The 14,385-nt window shown below is 59.5% G+C and overlaps 1 protein-coding gene across 1 annotated transcript in view; it reads right to left on the bottom strand.

Annotated features, from left to right (window-relative positions):
- Nucleotides 1–10,431, bottom strand: part of STARD8 (StAR related lipid transfer domain containing 8) — a 60,606-nt gene extending 50,175 nt beyond the window's left edge. Inside the window, exons 1-2 of the mRNA XM_080553330.1 lie at nucleotides 8,861–10,431; nucleotides 4,721–4,754 (exon numbers count right to left, since the gene is read on the bottom strand). Of these exons, the coding sequence (XP_080409456.1) occupies nucleotides 4,721–4,754; nucleotides 8,861–8,905 (79 nt within the window). The 5' untranslated portion in view covers nucleotides 8,906–10,431. The remainder of the gene's footprint in view (nucleotides 1–4,720; nucleotides 4,755–8,860) is intronic.
- Nucleotides 10,432–14,385: the final 3,954 nt, after the last annotated feature.

Genomic DNA, 14,385 nt, shown 5'->3' with positions numbered 1-14,385 from the left:
ACAAAGGTCCCGTTTGCACGGCCCAGGGCCTCCTTCGCTCACAGCAGAGCTCTCTCCAGAAGTGCTACTGGACTGTTCCAGGCACAGGAAACCTTCCCTTTCTTTGCATTTTTAGGTGGCTTATGTGTAAAGCTCTTACCAGAGAAAAAACACCGCACAGCCAAACCGTTCTTCCAGTTTTCAATGTACGTTCCCATTTTAATTTCAGGGAAGTAACCACGCACAAAACTTCCCTCTCGATCCTTTTGGTCTCATGCAGACTACTCAGGTGCTGCAGACACAAATGTACTTTCTTGCCTGCAATTTCTTTCCAGCATGTCTCAATCGCTCCTTGCTGCCCCGGGAGGAACTTGACAGCGCCGGGCCCACGGCAGCCTGGCCTCCGCAGCCGGGGCCCTTCCCCAGCTCGCTGCCCGTGCCCTGGGCGCTCCCTGCCCTCCCAGCGCGGGAGCCGTCCTCCCCCTAGCAGCTCTTCCCTTCTGCCCTGCAGAGAAAATCACCCGGTTCTTGATAGGATCCTGCTGCTCGGAGGGGGGAATCTGCATTTTGTTAGCTACAGGAAACGGAAAAACTTCCAGACCCTGAAATGGAAGCCCCCGAAGGACCGAGGGATGCGATGGGGGATGGGAGTCTCAGCTTACTGCAGCAGTCGCTGCTTTTTGGAGTTTCAGAGCATTTTATAGGCAGGAGGGGAACGAGGGCAAGAAATGGCTTGATCTCACGGGCCGGAGGTGCCTCTCGCTTCTGACAAATAGTTTCCTCGTGATCATTTATTGGAAAAAGTGAACTGTGGCCAAGTTGATTTTGATTTTATTTTAAAGCACTTTTTCTCACTTTCTGTCTCACGCTGTTTCTCAGGAACAGTCCCTGCGGCACGTGGCGTCAGCGGGCTGCCCTTCAGCCTGGGAAGGAGAGGGTGGGTCGGAAAGGCAGCGGTTTATTCAGCAGTGTTTGCTTTTTAGCCTAGGGAGCAAAAAGGTGACAGGAGAACAAACTGAGAGCGTTTCACATTGCCGTAGGTCAAGATAAAAACACGAGCCCTTTGCACGCCCATATCAGCTCCGTGGTGGCTGCTGTTGGTTGACCAGGGCAGTAGGCGCACGCACGCCGCCAGCAGCCCACGGAGCCGCCTCTCGCCCGGCTCCGGCAGGGGAGCAGCAGCAGGAGGCCTCTGCTCCTGTGGAGCCGCTTGGTGGGGCAGGGGCACCGAGGGGCAGTGCCTGGGACAGCACCGAAACACGAGGCATCGGGACAGCGTAAATTGGCGCCTACCGGTAAATATACGGGTGTCGATCCCCAGCGGACAGTCAGCAGGACACGACAGAGGCTGCAAACCTCAGCTGCGCCCAGAGGCCTAATTACGAAGGCTGCAGCACCAGCCCACCTTCTCGGAGAAATTAAAGCAATATGGACAAACATATCAGAGAGCTCAGCGGTGCAAAAACAACCTCGAGTTCACAAGGAGGCCAAAGAGGAAATGCTGGAGATTGCATCTCCAGCCAGAGCTCGAGAAAAGAGCTGATGGAAAGAAGCATAAACTATTTGTTTTCGCTCACACTGCCCTGGCAGGGTGATTTTTGGTGTATACATTCTCATTTAGGAAGTAACTCTCTGCTTTCCAAGATATTAGAACAGATCACAAAGCGTCTCATGCTACCAAGGGGAGGACTGACCCTGGCAAGAGGAGGGCGCCCAGGAGCGAGGCCACGGGGGTGCAGGGGACGGAGCACAAGAAGGGCGAGGAGCAGCCCCCTTCCCCACCACGACGACCGAACACCCCCAGCGCAGCCGTCAGAGCGCTGAGCCAGGCAGCACCGCGAGGGCTGGCAGGATGCGGCCCCGTGCAGGCTCCCCGGGGCGGGTTGGAAGCTGCTCTCTGAGCGGGGCCAGCGCTTCAGTGCGGCTCCACGGCCCAGCCCAGCGCTGACCCTGCAGGCAGGCAGGGACGGGAAGGGGAAACGAAGACTGCCTCTCATCACACGGCACGCCAAATCCTCCAGTAATCACATTCAGTTCAGTTTTTCTACTTCCTACCTCTTCATTTGTAACCCAGACTCAGTGCCACATCTCCCACCACAGAGCAGGCGGCGATTTCTAAGAGTTTCACGAGTTCCTGGAACGGGTCGCCGCAGCCAGCCCGGGCGTCCTGTCCCACCCCGGCGCTGCTCCGTGCACTCGCCGCAGCTGCCACCCTCCTGTCACGCAGGCGTCCCTCTCCTCCCGCCTGCCGACTCCAGCGATGGCAAAAAGCCAGGTCCCAGCCTCCCCCTCCGCCCCCAAAATCCAGCACCGCCGGGGAAGGGGCACAAGGTGACCTGCGCCCAGGAGGGACGCGCACCCCGGGCCCCAGAGCTGCAGACTGGGGCGAGGAGGAGGAGGAGGAGGAGGAGGAGGAGGAGGAGGAGGGCGATGCTGCCCCGTGCCCCCACCACATGTGGGCTCCAGTCAGGTGAGAAATGACAGCCTCACACCTGAAGCTACAAATCATCAGAACCCACTCAAGATTTTTTGTGTAAAGCAAGCTTGGGTAGAAAAAGAATAACTCAGCTGTGACAACACATCAACAACAGCTAAATTTAGCAGCGTATTTTTGGAGATCCAGATGCTGTGCAAACACAACCTTATTATTTCACAAAGGGGCAAAAGTTCAGCAGAATCCCTAGTGCTTCTTTTCCCTCTTATTTCACAATGCCCAGTGGAAGAAGCCCTCTTTGGAAATATTGTAACATCATCATTGCCTGACACAATTCTTAAAGGTATTTAAGGAAGCTGCCAGCTCAGTCCTCTTCTCCCAGCAGTCAGATTGAGGCCACTGCTTAATGACATCTGCAGAGCCTGCTCCCAGACCTGCTTGCGGGGACGTCTGATGCTGCTATCAACAGGGATTTATTCGGAGGACGCAATTTTAGCGTGCATGGCTTGTGCGCAAGCCTTTCCTTTCTGCTTCGTGCAGAACAATGCATGGAAAGTTTAGCTAAATGTCAGAAAGGAAGCGGGGAGCTAGGACAGCAATGAAAAGCCCGGCCCTGAATGGGACTTGTGCGACGGGACGGGCTCGGTGCCGAGCAGCAGCGCGGTGCCCCGGAGCGGGGCAGACCCCCCGTGGCAGAGCACCCTGCAGGCACACCCAGCCAGGACACTGAGCGCCGCCGCCTGCACCGGCTCCTCGGGCCGGGGGTGCAGGGCTGGGAGCGTTGTGGAGCTCAAGGCAGCGCCTACCTGAGTCTTACCAGGAAAGACTTGGGTTTCATAGGTCGTTTTAGCCGAGGGAAAAAATCCAGCCTCTAAACATCCTTCCCAAATGAGTCTTAGCCACGGATGTGATCTGGCGGAGTCTTCCCTGCCCCTTCCCTCGCACAGGGCTCTCTAACCCTGTTAACAAGCTCCTGACATTCATGCTGCTAATCTCTCCCCTGAAAGGGAAGGGAGACCACCCAGGCTCACCTCCGGAGCTCCTTCACAAAGCACCTTTTGTTGCCCAGGGTTTTCCTGTGCGCCGGGGCTCTTGCAGGAGCCGGGGCGCAGAGCTCACCTACCCCTTCGGCAGATGCAAAGCCAGGGCCGGGTCACTGCCCCCCGGTTCAGAGAAGCACGGCGGGGATCCCCCGGCGCATCCCGCAGGCGCCGCATTTCCCGTTGTGTGCTGACACGGCTCGGCTCAGCAGCACAGCCTGCGCCGCTCCTCCCCTGCCCCGGCTGCCGGTCACTGCTGGCACCCACCGCCCGAGGGACCTGACGGGAGCCCTGTGCACGCACGAGAGGAGCCGATGTGCCTGGCATGCTCCGGGATGCTTCTATTTGCAGAGCTGTTGGAAGCTGGCGACCACAGGCTGACTGTACAACGACCACAAGCTGACCGTAGGGCCCGGCCAGGCTCAGTTCTCGAGTTGTCTCTGAGCAAAGAGCCTCTTTGCGACCAGATCCTGAAGCTGCGAAGCTCAGCACCTCTGCCTATCTCGCCTGCTCACCCCAGAGCTGGGACTCACTGGACAAGGGGCTGCTTGTGCAGGGCTAGCCAGGGGACGCGGTGAGGCCCGGGGCAGCCCCTCACGCCCCGCAGGGCAGTGGCACTTCGCAGGCAGCACCAGCACCGCGGTCACCAGCAGGTCTGAAGGCAGGGCCCGGCACTTTTCTGCAAGCAAGCAGCCTGGGACCCCCAAAGCCCTGCCCAGCACACGGCAGCTCCAACCCTCCAGGGCTCCTAACGAGCGTATCTGCGGAGCAAGGAGCTGTTCACAACAAGAAGAGGAACCGAAAAGGACACAGCCAGGAGCAGCTCTGCCAGCAGCTCACCGTGGCGGCACAGCTGCACGGGGCGCGAACGCAGGCAAGGACTGACTCAGCCCCGCAGAGCTTCTCCCCCGCACAAAGGCAGGGATTTCACCGCTGCTGGTGGTTTTTGCAACTCCACGGCCAAACCACGTCGCCAGCCTGGGGAGAGCCCCCTGGTGGAGTGGGGCAGAGGAGGGACTGGGCACGGCCCGGCGCAGTGGGGCTCCCGCGTGCACGGCTCCGGGCTTGGTGGGCACCCAGGCTGGCGCTGCCTCACACTGGTTGTCTGTGCTGCTCACATGAAACGTAACGGTTTGGGGGAAAATCACACTGCTGGCAGAAGGAACCAGGAGCCCCAGCAGAGGCTGGTCCTTTCTTTTCTTCTCATGACCCCTACCCAACCCACAAGGAGAGCATTCCTGCCCAGAAAAATATTGTCTCAGCTTACCTGCATCTTTCTTATCTTCTAGCAGTGTGAAACACTGTGAAAAGAAAGAAAAAAAATAACAAATCATTTTGTTATCTTTGTAATTCTCATATTCTTAGATTCCTACAGTTTGTGTTCTTCATGCAGTACAGCTCAGTCCCAGCAAGATTGCCAGGGATGGGGCAGGTGGACAGCCGAGGGCCATCAGATCCACGTCAAGGGATCAAAACGGAGATTAGGAGGACACCGGCTGTCCGCACGCCTGCAGCCCACGGTGCTCTGTGCCACAGTGCTGCAGGCGGTGCCCCCGAACTGCCCGCACAGCACACACCACACACTGAGCATCGCGCCCGGCTCCGCTGCTGCTCTGCCCCCACAGCCCCTGCACAGCCCTCTGGCCACAGGGCTCTGCTCCCCCTCCTCCTCCTCCTCCCTGGGGGTTCGAGGCCCGCAGGCTGGAGCAGGCAGAGCCGAAGGACGTGTTCTCTGCAGGCCAGTCCCCTTCGGCCGCCCCTCGCTACGTGTCCCAGCCCTTCCTCTCTCCGGCTCGGGCTCTGGTTGCTCACACCGGCGGCCCTCATGTGTGGACACACATCCTAAGGGCTTTGGGTGAAAAGCGCCACCACGGTGCACGCAGCACAAGTGCTTCTCCAAGACAAATTTCAGAAGAATGCCAGCCTCACCCACGAGGGCTCAGCGAGCAGCTGCTGCAGGAATCGGCTGCGTTAGGGCCTTTCTCCAGAAGCAGAACGGAGTGGGAAGGCACCGCCGTCCCACGGGAGGAGCCTGCAGCATCTCCGCTGGAGAACAGCTCTGGTAGAGGCATGAGAAACAGCCGGAGCAGAGGAAGAGAGATCCCAGGACATCTGGCCCCTGCCCCAGGGTGAATTCATGCAGGAGCCTTTTTCCCTTTAAGCCGCCACATGGGAATTTCGGCAGAGATTGCAGCCCAGCAAGCCCTAACCCCGGAGTCCAAGGCCCTGAACGAGAGCACTCGCGCTCTCTCAGGGGCCCTTCTCCTTCCCACATCCAACCTTACTTTCACCATGTGCCCTGCATTTTCCACACGGAAGGAAAAAGCCACTGCAAGTCAGTGGGACTTGAGCAGCCTGTGAAGTAAGGTGCTGGGCCTCAGCCGCCGTGCCGGTGGGTCTTTGGGCATGGGACAGAAAAAGCAGCACAGGGTCGATGCCTGCACTGGAGCTGGGGCAGGCTCTGGGAAAGCCCCAGCAGGGCAGCCCCGGGCTCCAGCAGAGGTGGCACCGGGTGCAGGACCCCAAATGCGCCCTCGGTACCTTTGTGGCTGTGGGTAGGAGGGGAGATGCCCACACTTTAATCGCACTAGGAGGCTCTGGGCACAGAGTACAACAGCATCTGCAGGCACGGGAAGCCAACAACAAAGACAAAAGCAGCTAAAAGCAGGGGTCTCCGCACCGCCCACAAGGGAGCACGAAGCACAGGGCCCCCTCCCCCGGCCGGGTGAGCTGGGGCCGCACGCACAGTGGGGATCGGCCCAGGAACGCGGCGCTGTGCTGAGCTGCGCTTTCCCACCGCCCCCCCGGGACCCCGCTTCCTGCCAGGGCTGGGGGCGATGCGGGGCGATGCTTAACCCCAGCTGGTGCGGGGGCTGGAGCTGGGGTACCGCTGCTGGCCTGCAGAGCCTGTGTCCGCAGGAGGGGTCCCCTTGGCGTTTCCGAACCTCCTTCCCCAGGGAGAAACCCGGGCACGCGGCCGCTGGCTCAGCGCTGTCCCCTCCACGGACGTCCTGTGCAGGAGCCTTGGTGCCACGTGCGGCACACGGGGAGCTGGAGAGCGTCAGCGCCGGAGGAGCGTGGGTGGCGAGATGATCACAGAATCACAGAATCATCTAGGTTGGAAGAGACCTCCAAGACCACCGAGTCCAACCTCTGACCTAACACTAACAAGTCCTTCACTAAACCACATCACTAAGCTCTACATCTAAACGTCTTTTAAAGACCTCCAGGTCTTTAATCACCTTTAATCTCTGATCACCGGGACCTCTCATATCCACCATCGCCAGCTCCCCAGACATCAGCCCTGCAGCCCCCCGGGGAGGCAGACACCCGCGGAGGTGGGGCGAGGTCTGGCACGCGGTAAGGTGCCGGTCAGACAAGCCAAAGGAGGGAAGAGAGAAAAGGCCCTACCCTAAGGTAACTCTGAGGAGCTTCCTCCCCTTCCCCAGTGTCCCGCCCTTAACACCTTCTGCTTCCCACAAAATCTTCCACCCGGCCACGGCTCCACCTCATTTAACCCGGGAAGCTTTAATCCCACTGACAGAGCCCTGCGCGTTTCTCTGCCCTCAGGAAATTCTTCTGCCTCCCATAGCGAGTAGCTGAGCAACACAGGCACAGGGAGGGAAAAGAGGAGGAAAAAACGGCCGAAGCAGAGCCCTCACCCGCGACATCCCCGTCACGTTTGGAGCAAGGAGCAGCCACGTCCTCCGGCCCCAGCGAGCACCGAGCACCCCGGGCAGCTCTCGCCCCAGCCGAGAACAGAAACGCCGCTGCCGGGCTGCGGGCTCCGTGTGCCCCCCGCCTCTGTGCTCCTGGGGAGCTCCCGCCCCAGCACCGCTCACCGCCAGGGCAGCTCCGCGCTGCTTCACACCTCTCCGTGCGGATTTTCCTTTCCCCGCAGCAGGTGGCTGCGGGCAGTGAGCGGAGGGAACCTCAGCCTTGTTCTCCAGCACGTGTCCCCCTGGGACAGCCCCTCTGTGCCAGCTCAAAGCCCAGCCACCCCACGGCAAACGTCTCTGGCAGCCTCGGGGTGCCTGCACTCCCCTTACACGCAGGCACCCGGCAGTGAGGTGCACGCGGGAAATACACAGCCGGGGGCTGGAGCCGGGACGGAGCCGGGGACACGCTGCAGGGGACAGGCCCTGGTCCCTGCCACAGCATCTCCACCAGCGAGAAGACGATGACAACAGCTTGCAGGGACAAGGAGGGTTAATGAGGACTTGCTAAGCTCTCTGGAGACAGCAGGGACAAGACAGCTATTAATATTATTAATGAAATTCACAAATGTTATTTTTAGACTTAACTATTCTGAGCTTTGTATTGAAACCCCCGGGGAAGAGCCTGCATTCCGCAGGCGCTTCACCACTGCAGACCCACTCGCTTGATGCAGTGATTCTTGCGCTTTTTCCAACCCGGTGCTCCTGAGACCCCTGCTAACAATACCCCCAAAACCCACCCCACACACCTCACACAGGCTGTGACACAACAAAAGTAACACAACCAGCAGGGATGGGCTAACAGAGGGTTGTGCTTTAAGCCCAGATGAAAAATGCCAGATGCCACAGAATGACTGCTGCAGGAAATTAAAAACCCGGGGCCTCCGGCCTCCATCCTTGCTCCGCCATCCCGCTCTCACCACCCTGCGTTCAGGCTGGCACGGCCACAGGCAGAAACAGACCCGTGCACGGCCCCGCTGGCACAACCCAGGCTTCCAGGTGAGCTCCATGCGTGCGGTGGGACAGTCCATGGCTGGGGGCTGCAGGCATGCACCGTGGCTCCCCATGGAAGCGGGGCCGGTGCCACACACGTGTGCAAGAGGTGTGCACTGCCCTCCTCCAGCCACGAGCCCATGGACGGGCAGGACCTGACCCAGGCAGAGGAAAGGTTTCTGGCCGTGAGTGCTCAAGTTAAGGAGAGGGAAGAGATTTGTTCTACTTATCACTAATAACTCAGAAGCAGCTGGCTACCAAAAACAAAAGGGGGGCAGGAATGCCTCCTGGGGATAACAGCAGAGAGGGGCCGCTCGTTATTACCAGCGATTCACAATGAGCCTGGGCATGGGGGGAACGGAGGGAGAGGAACCCGAGCCCTCTGCTGCCACGTCCCGCAGACCCACAGCAGGCAGGGAAACCACCCGAGCCAGCAGCACACACACACACACACGTACACGCAGCACCCAGCGGCACCGCCGAGCCGGCCCCCGTGGGGACCCGCACGCGGCACGTCCCAGACCCTCCTCACGCCGGGTGTCACGGGCACGACGTCGCCCCACGGCACGCGCCGGGCACCTCGCCAGCCCCAGCACCGCGCGTGCCGCCTCCCCGCTCCGTCCTGTCCCTCGGGCGGCTCTCGCGGGGAACCAGCGGCGTGTCCGAGCCCCGGCGCTGCTTAAAGGGCAGCTTCTTACCTTGGCTCTCTTGAAGCAAGCCCAGAAAAAATCCAGCAAGGGCATGATGGGCCGGGTGGCCGGGGCAGGCGCAGTGCTCGCCGGGCGCTAGAGCGCGGGGCGACCCCCGGCCCCGGGGCCAGCGCGGCACTGCGCACCCATGGGTGCTGGTGCGGCAGAGCCGCGGGCAGGCAGCGGCTGCGGGCAGGGCTCGGCGCAGGCAGCGGCGAGGGAGGGCCGGGCAGGGAGCCCTGCCCGCGGGGGCGGGACGCCGATTCAAACCCTGCACCGTTATTCAGTTGGTCGCGGACGGGCCTGGATTGCAGTGAAATTCCCTGAAGATTGCGAGTTTTAAAAAGCTGCAGGCTTTCCTTCCTGCCTCCCTCGCGCACCACGCGGCGTTCCCGTTCCCAGGCAGCCGGAGAGAGAAGGAAAAGAAACGGCCACGGAGCAAACGCAGTGGGAGCCTCGCTGTCAAAGGCACATGGAGGACGTTGGAAACCCAAGCCCAGCTGGTTTAGATTTTCACTCCGGCCCCGGCTCCAGCTCGTTAGGAGCAGTCACGGAGGCGCTCGCAGAGGGCTCCCAACAGCTCCGCTCTCCCAGGGACAAGCCGTCCCCAGCGCCCTCGGGGGTTTGCCGGGGTCCCCTGCTAGACCCACGCACCCCTGCAAGAGTGGCCCCGTGGTGAGCCTGTGGCAGTGACCCCAGCTGGGAGAAAACTGGGGAGGAAAGAAAAATGCAGTCACCAAACATGGCCCGGCCATTCATTTTGACTCTATTCACAGCTATTCACAGCTCCTTATCTTCCTCCTGCAAACATTTGTGTAAGCTTAGCATTTGTTTGCAAGAAAGACCATAATAAAAGGAAGTGCCACAAAGTTCTGTGCAAGCAGTCGGGTGCTGGGTACACAGCCTCCAGGCTAGAATAAGCCTTCGTGTACGCACATCAGGAAAAACACACCAGCTTGTGATTTATGAGATTATTTCAGAACAAGCAACGGCAGGCTGACAGCAGGGCTAAGCCACCCGGGTCTCACCGCGGAGCCGGCAGCACCGGGCAGCCTGGCAGCTCCTGCATGGCAGCGGGGGGCCCCAGCCCCCCCGTGACAAGCCTCCATTTTTAGCACACCCCCGGCAGGTGCTGCGTGAGGCAGCTGAGCCCCTGCCAAACGCCAGCCCGGGCCACGGCGTGACCACGGGTTCCCCCAGCAGACCGGCACCTGGGCTGGGGAACAGCACCCGCCCCAGGCAGTGCCACCCCGCAGCCGCAGCCCCTGGCAGGGCCGGGTGCTGAGCCCCAGCCCCAGCCTCCCACCTGCCTCCTCAGAGCGCCCGGAGCAGCTTCCCAGTGCTTCCCGTGGGTTTCCCCGCAGGAGCAGGGGATCCTGCAGGGCCGGGCTGTCGGGGCAGGGCTGGGTGCCTGCAAAGCGTGCTGCTGGGCCAGGGGGTGGCAGGGGCACGAACGCGGGGGTACCCGGCTCCCCGGCACGTCTGCACGGTTTTGGTGCAGGCACATCCATCGCTTCCTTCTCAGCCCGTGCTGGGCGTGAGGCCAGTTCTCACAGGAAGGATGCCTCGAGAAGAGCAGAGCTCTTTGGGCTCCCTCCCGTCTGGTTTCCTCTCGGGCCCATCACTCTTTCCAGCAGGGCTCGCGAGCCAGGGGCTGCACCGTGTGCCAGGACCAGTGCCTGCACGGCCCCGCTCTGCGCACACAGCACATCAGGCGGCAAACAGACTGCTGGAGGTTACTTGCGAGAGAGCAATGGAGGTACCCTCAAAAATAACAAAAAACAGAAAAAATCCCTCCAAAAAGTGTGACAGCCACGCAGCTTTGAGCTCTGTGCTGCCAGAGAAATGGCACAGCCAGCAGCTCGCTTCACACTTTGCTCTGTGGTGTGAAGTCCTCTTCCCACTTCCTCCGGAAAAAAATAGAAGTGAGTGCAAACACGAGAAAGCTGTCTCCTTCCCAGGGCCTGGAGACAAACCACGGAGTCTTCTGCATACTTGTGTAGTTTCTTTTGACCCAGTCATCCCAAAAGCATCCAAGCAATTTTAAATCTAGGACCCTTCTCCAACATACCAGGGGTATCATCCTTGGTCAGAATAAGTACTGAGCACTGGATCCACTGTGAAGCGCCTGAAAACAGCACACACCACTTCCCAAAGCGGGTGTTTCTGCGGAGTGGCACAGGACACAGACTCCACTGGCGCATTTGTCTCTTCCCAGCATTTCTGATGTACCTGCTCCATAGGTCCCTACGTGTTCAGCAGGAAGAGGAAAAGCAATTTCTGTTAATTCTGCCTCTATACACACACGTATGTATCACTGTCACCTCCAGACTCACGTGAGAGCCCATTTCAAGCCAGAGCTCAGCTTTTAAAGCAGCTGACTAAGGGCAGTCGGGCTCTGTCCCTGTGCGGCAGATCTGCAGCGGGCAGAGGCCAGCCCTGATGGTGCTGTGCAGGGCTGGGCTCCGCAGGATGCCCACCGCCAGCCCCAGCTCTGCACGGAGGCAGCTCGCCTGCGCTGTCCCCTGGGAGGACACGTGTGGCACTGCCACACACCAGCACAACACCCGGCAGGTCCCACGTCACCTCCGAGCAGACCTGCGGCCAGAGCTGTTCCCACCCCACTGACGAGCCATTACTGCCATCGCTGTGCTCAGGAGCACCCAGGCACAGTGTTAACAACACACAGAGGCTGGTGGCCTCCCAGACAGCGTCCTGGCCAGCAGGAGAAGCCGCTGGTGCTGCTGGTTCTGCTCCGGGGCTGGCCCCACACCTGCCGGTAAGCGTGGGCCAGCTGAAGAGGTGTGAGCACGAGGCAAGCCGCTCCTCACAAGCGAGCAGCTCCAGCAAGTCATTACCATGCAGTGTTTTTCCACTTTCTGCTGTGTACAGACATTTCCCAGAGGTCAGGAGGAGAGCAGCTACTTGCAGAGCAGGCATTTGCCCTGCTGGCATAGCGGGAACAGTAACCCTTTTATTTTCATAATGCTGAATTGATAGGCGGGCGCTGGAAGGCCGCGGTGCTGGAAGCACGGCGCGGGAGGCTCGCTGGTGCCTGCCCCCCGGCGCAGCACCAGGCCCCACCTGAAGGGCACAGCAGCACAGCCTTCACGCGGCCCCTGCCCCACAGCGGCCGCCACCGGGGCCAGCAGCGGGCTGAGCTGCTCTCACCACCTTGCTCTCCCCCGGAGTGCAGACACAGTTTGGGGGATGAAGGCACAGAGGACGTGACCGAGCTGCCCTTGCTCTACATCCAGTTTGCCCACCTGATTTTCCACTTTGCTTTCCGTGGCTTTTCTCTTAAAAAGCTCCTCATTAAGAACAACCCCGAGATGTGAGCTGCGGTCTCCAACAATGCGTTTCAGGAACGCGAGTAAACCGCCAAGTTCTGAAGACTTTTTTTCTAGCACATGAGAGTGTTACTGCTTGGTTTTCATTACAAAATGAATTCACACGGAAGCGTCACATCCTGGAACAGGTACCCGGCTTTGTCCGTCACACTGGGGCTCTGTGCCGCTGCTGCCCCTCGGAGGCTGCCCGTGCCCCGCAGCCCAGGCAGGCTGCCCCCTGCACAGCACCTCCCTGAACCCCTGAACGAGAGCACCCAGCACCCAAGGCAGAACTGTACGATGCCAATCGACAGAGGAACGGTTTTGGCAAATCCAGCCTTGGTTATACATTACCACCCGACACAATCAGCCCTGACACACAGAGGCACACAAACAAAAAGGCCGTTTGACAACAAAGGAGAGTTATTTCCAGGGGCAGTTGCTGCTTCTACTTTGAGGAACGCTGGGCAAGCTATTAATATAGCAAATGAACTCATGCTGTGACCAAAACAGAGGGAAAACGCCCTGCCCTTTGCCTCCAGGGCACCCTGAATTTACCCACAAACAGGCTGGCTCGTGGCAGCGCGGCTCCCGCAGGCGTAGCAGGGCCAGGGGGCACCAGCGGTGGCAGGGGCACGGCCAGGGGCTCCCCGACAGCCGGGAGAGAGTGGGTGCGAGCACCCGGCCACCTCCGTGTCCGTGCTGGTGCCACGGGGATGGCTTTGCCAGGGACAGGCACTGTGCCAAGCAAGCTGCCAGCCCCTGGGCTCCCCGAGGGTGTGAGAGGAGACCCCCAGCCCCCAGCCGCGTGTATTCTGTACATTTCCTTGCAAAGGGGGCATTGGTGTTTGCAACTACCAGCAAAGGTATTTAACAAACACTGGGTTATTTAGTATATACACAAAAGCCAAATAGACTTCTCAGATGACTAGTCCTCAAAGAGACTCCAAAAGCCCCCAACTTTGCTAAATCAGAGATAACATCACTGAAAAATTAGAGATAACATCACTGAAAAAATTTAGCCAAGGATGCTTTTGTGGAAGTGAGGATGTACAAGCAGGGGTGTGCTCTCGCTCCATTTCACTGGGACTCTGTGAATACAAGCTGGCAGTGATTAGCCAGAAAACTTGTAGACTTTGACAAGAGGAGTTTTGTACCAGTAAATCCCATTAAAGTCGGAGTTTCAGCCTCACTAAGTAAGGAGCCCGTCCTGGCTTCCCCCAGACGGCGTGCCTCCCCCCAGGCCTGCGGCTGTCCGGCCTTCTGCCTCGCCTGGGGCTTCCCACCCCTGCCCTCGCTGTGCGCATAGGAGGGGAGTGACACCAGTGGCAAAAATAGCTTCACCCATCCCCTCGGGTGAAGCAAAAAATAACCCCTCCCTCCCACTCTTTAAGGCAATTAAAATACACTTGATCCAAAAGCGGTGCTGTGCTGCGCAGATGAGGCTGGTTTGGGAAGCATGAGGTGCAGGAAAGAAGACCTTCAGGCGAAAAGCCTGGGTTTGGAGGTTTGGAGCAGCCAGACGAACCAAGCCACCATCAAACCGCCTCCTTTGCCGAGAGTGAGCAGGGACAGCACCTCCCGTGCACTTGGCCGCAACCTCCCTAGAAGCAGCAATGGGAGAAAGCCGCCCAGCCACCCGTGCGTCCTCCCTCCCTGCCCTCCAGAAGCACGCCCGCTGCTGCGGGGACGGGTGCTTTGGATGCTCAGCACCAGCAGCTGTCCCCCTACGCCCTGCTCCCTGGGCCCTGCTGGAAGCACAACCGTGGCTGGAGCATCCCAAAGCACACGAGCTCGGGCATCCACCCACCTTCATAGCCTCCCGTTTGGCCGTCGCTGAGGGGGGCTGGTTTGAGTCTGTGGTCCTGCAGTACCCCAAGGCTTTGATTAGGATGGGGCTTGGGGGAAGGTTGTTATTTAAGTGCATTTAAAAGAGTAACTGATACGGTAACCTTAACTTGTTTGATGCCTTGACAGAGGCCTTGCAAACAGACCCAAGTGATGCAGACGGAAGAGCTAAGTGACTTTTGTTAGGACTACCACTAGGCACGTAAGCCTAACCGGTCTCAACTCCGCGTAAATCCACACGCTGAGGAGCAGGAGTGTGAGGAGAGCCCACAGTGATTCCCACACACGAGGGCCTCCAGCAGCAGCCTGCTGAAGGCATCCCGAGGATGAAAACAAGCACCAGAGACGTACACATTT

The sequence above is a fragment of the Anser brachyrhynchus genome (genome assembly GCF_964034855.1).
Source record: "Anser brachyrhynchus genome assembly, chromosome: 13".
Lineage (NCBI taxonomy): Eukaryota > Metazoa > Chordata > Aves > Anseriformes > Anatidae > Anser > Anser brachyrhynchus.
Note: the sequence above shows the minus strand (reverse complement) of the source record. Positions and strands in the feature narration are given on the sequence as shown.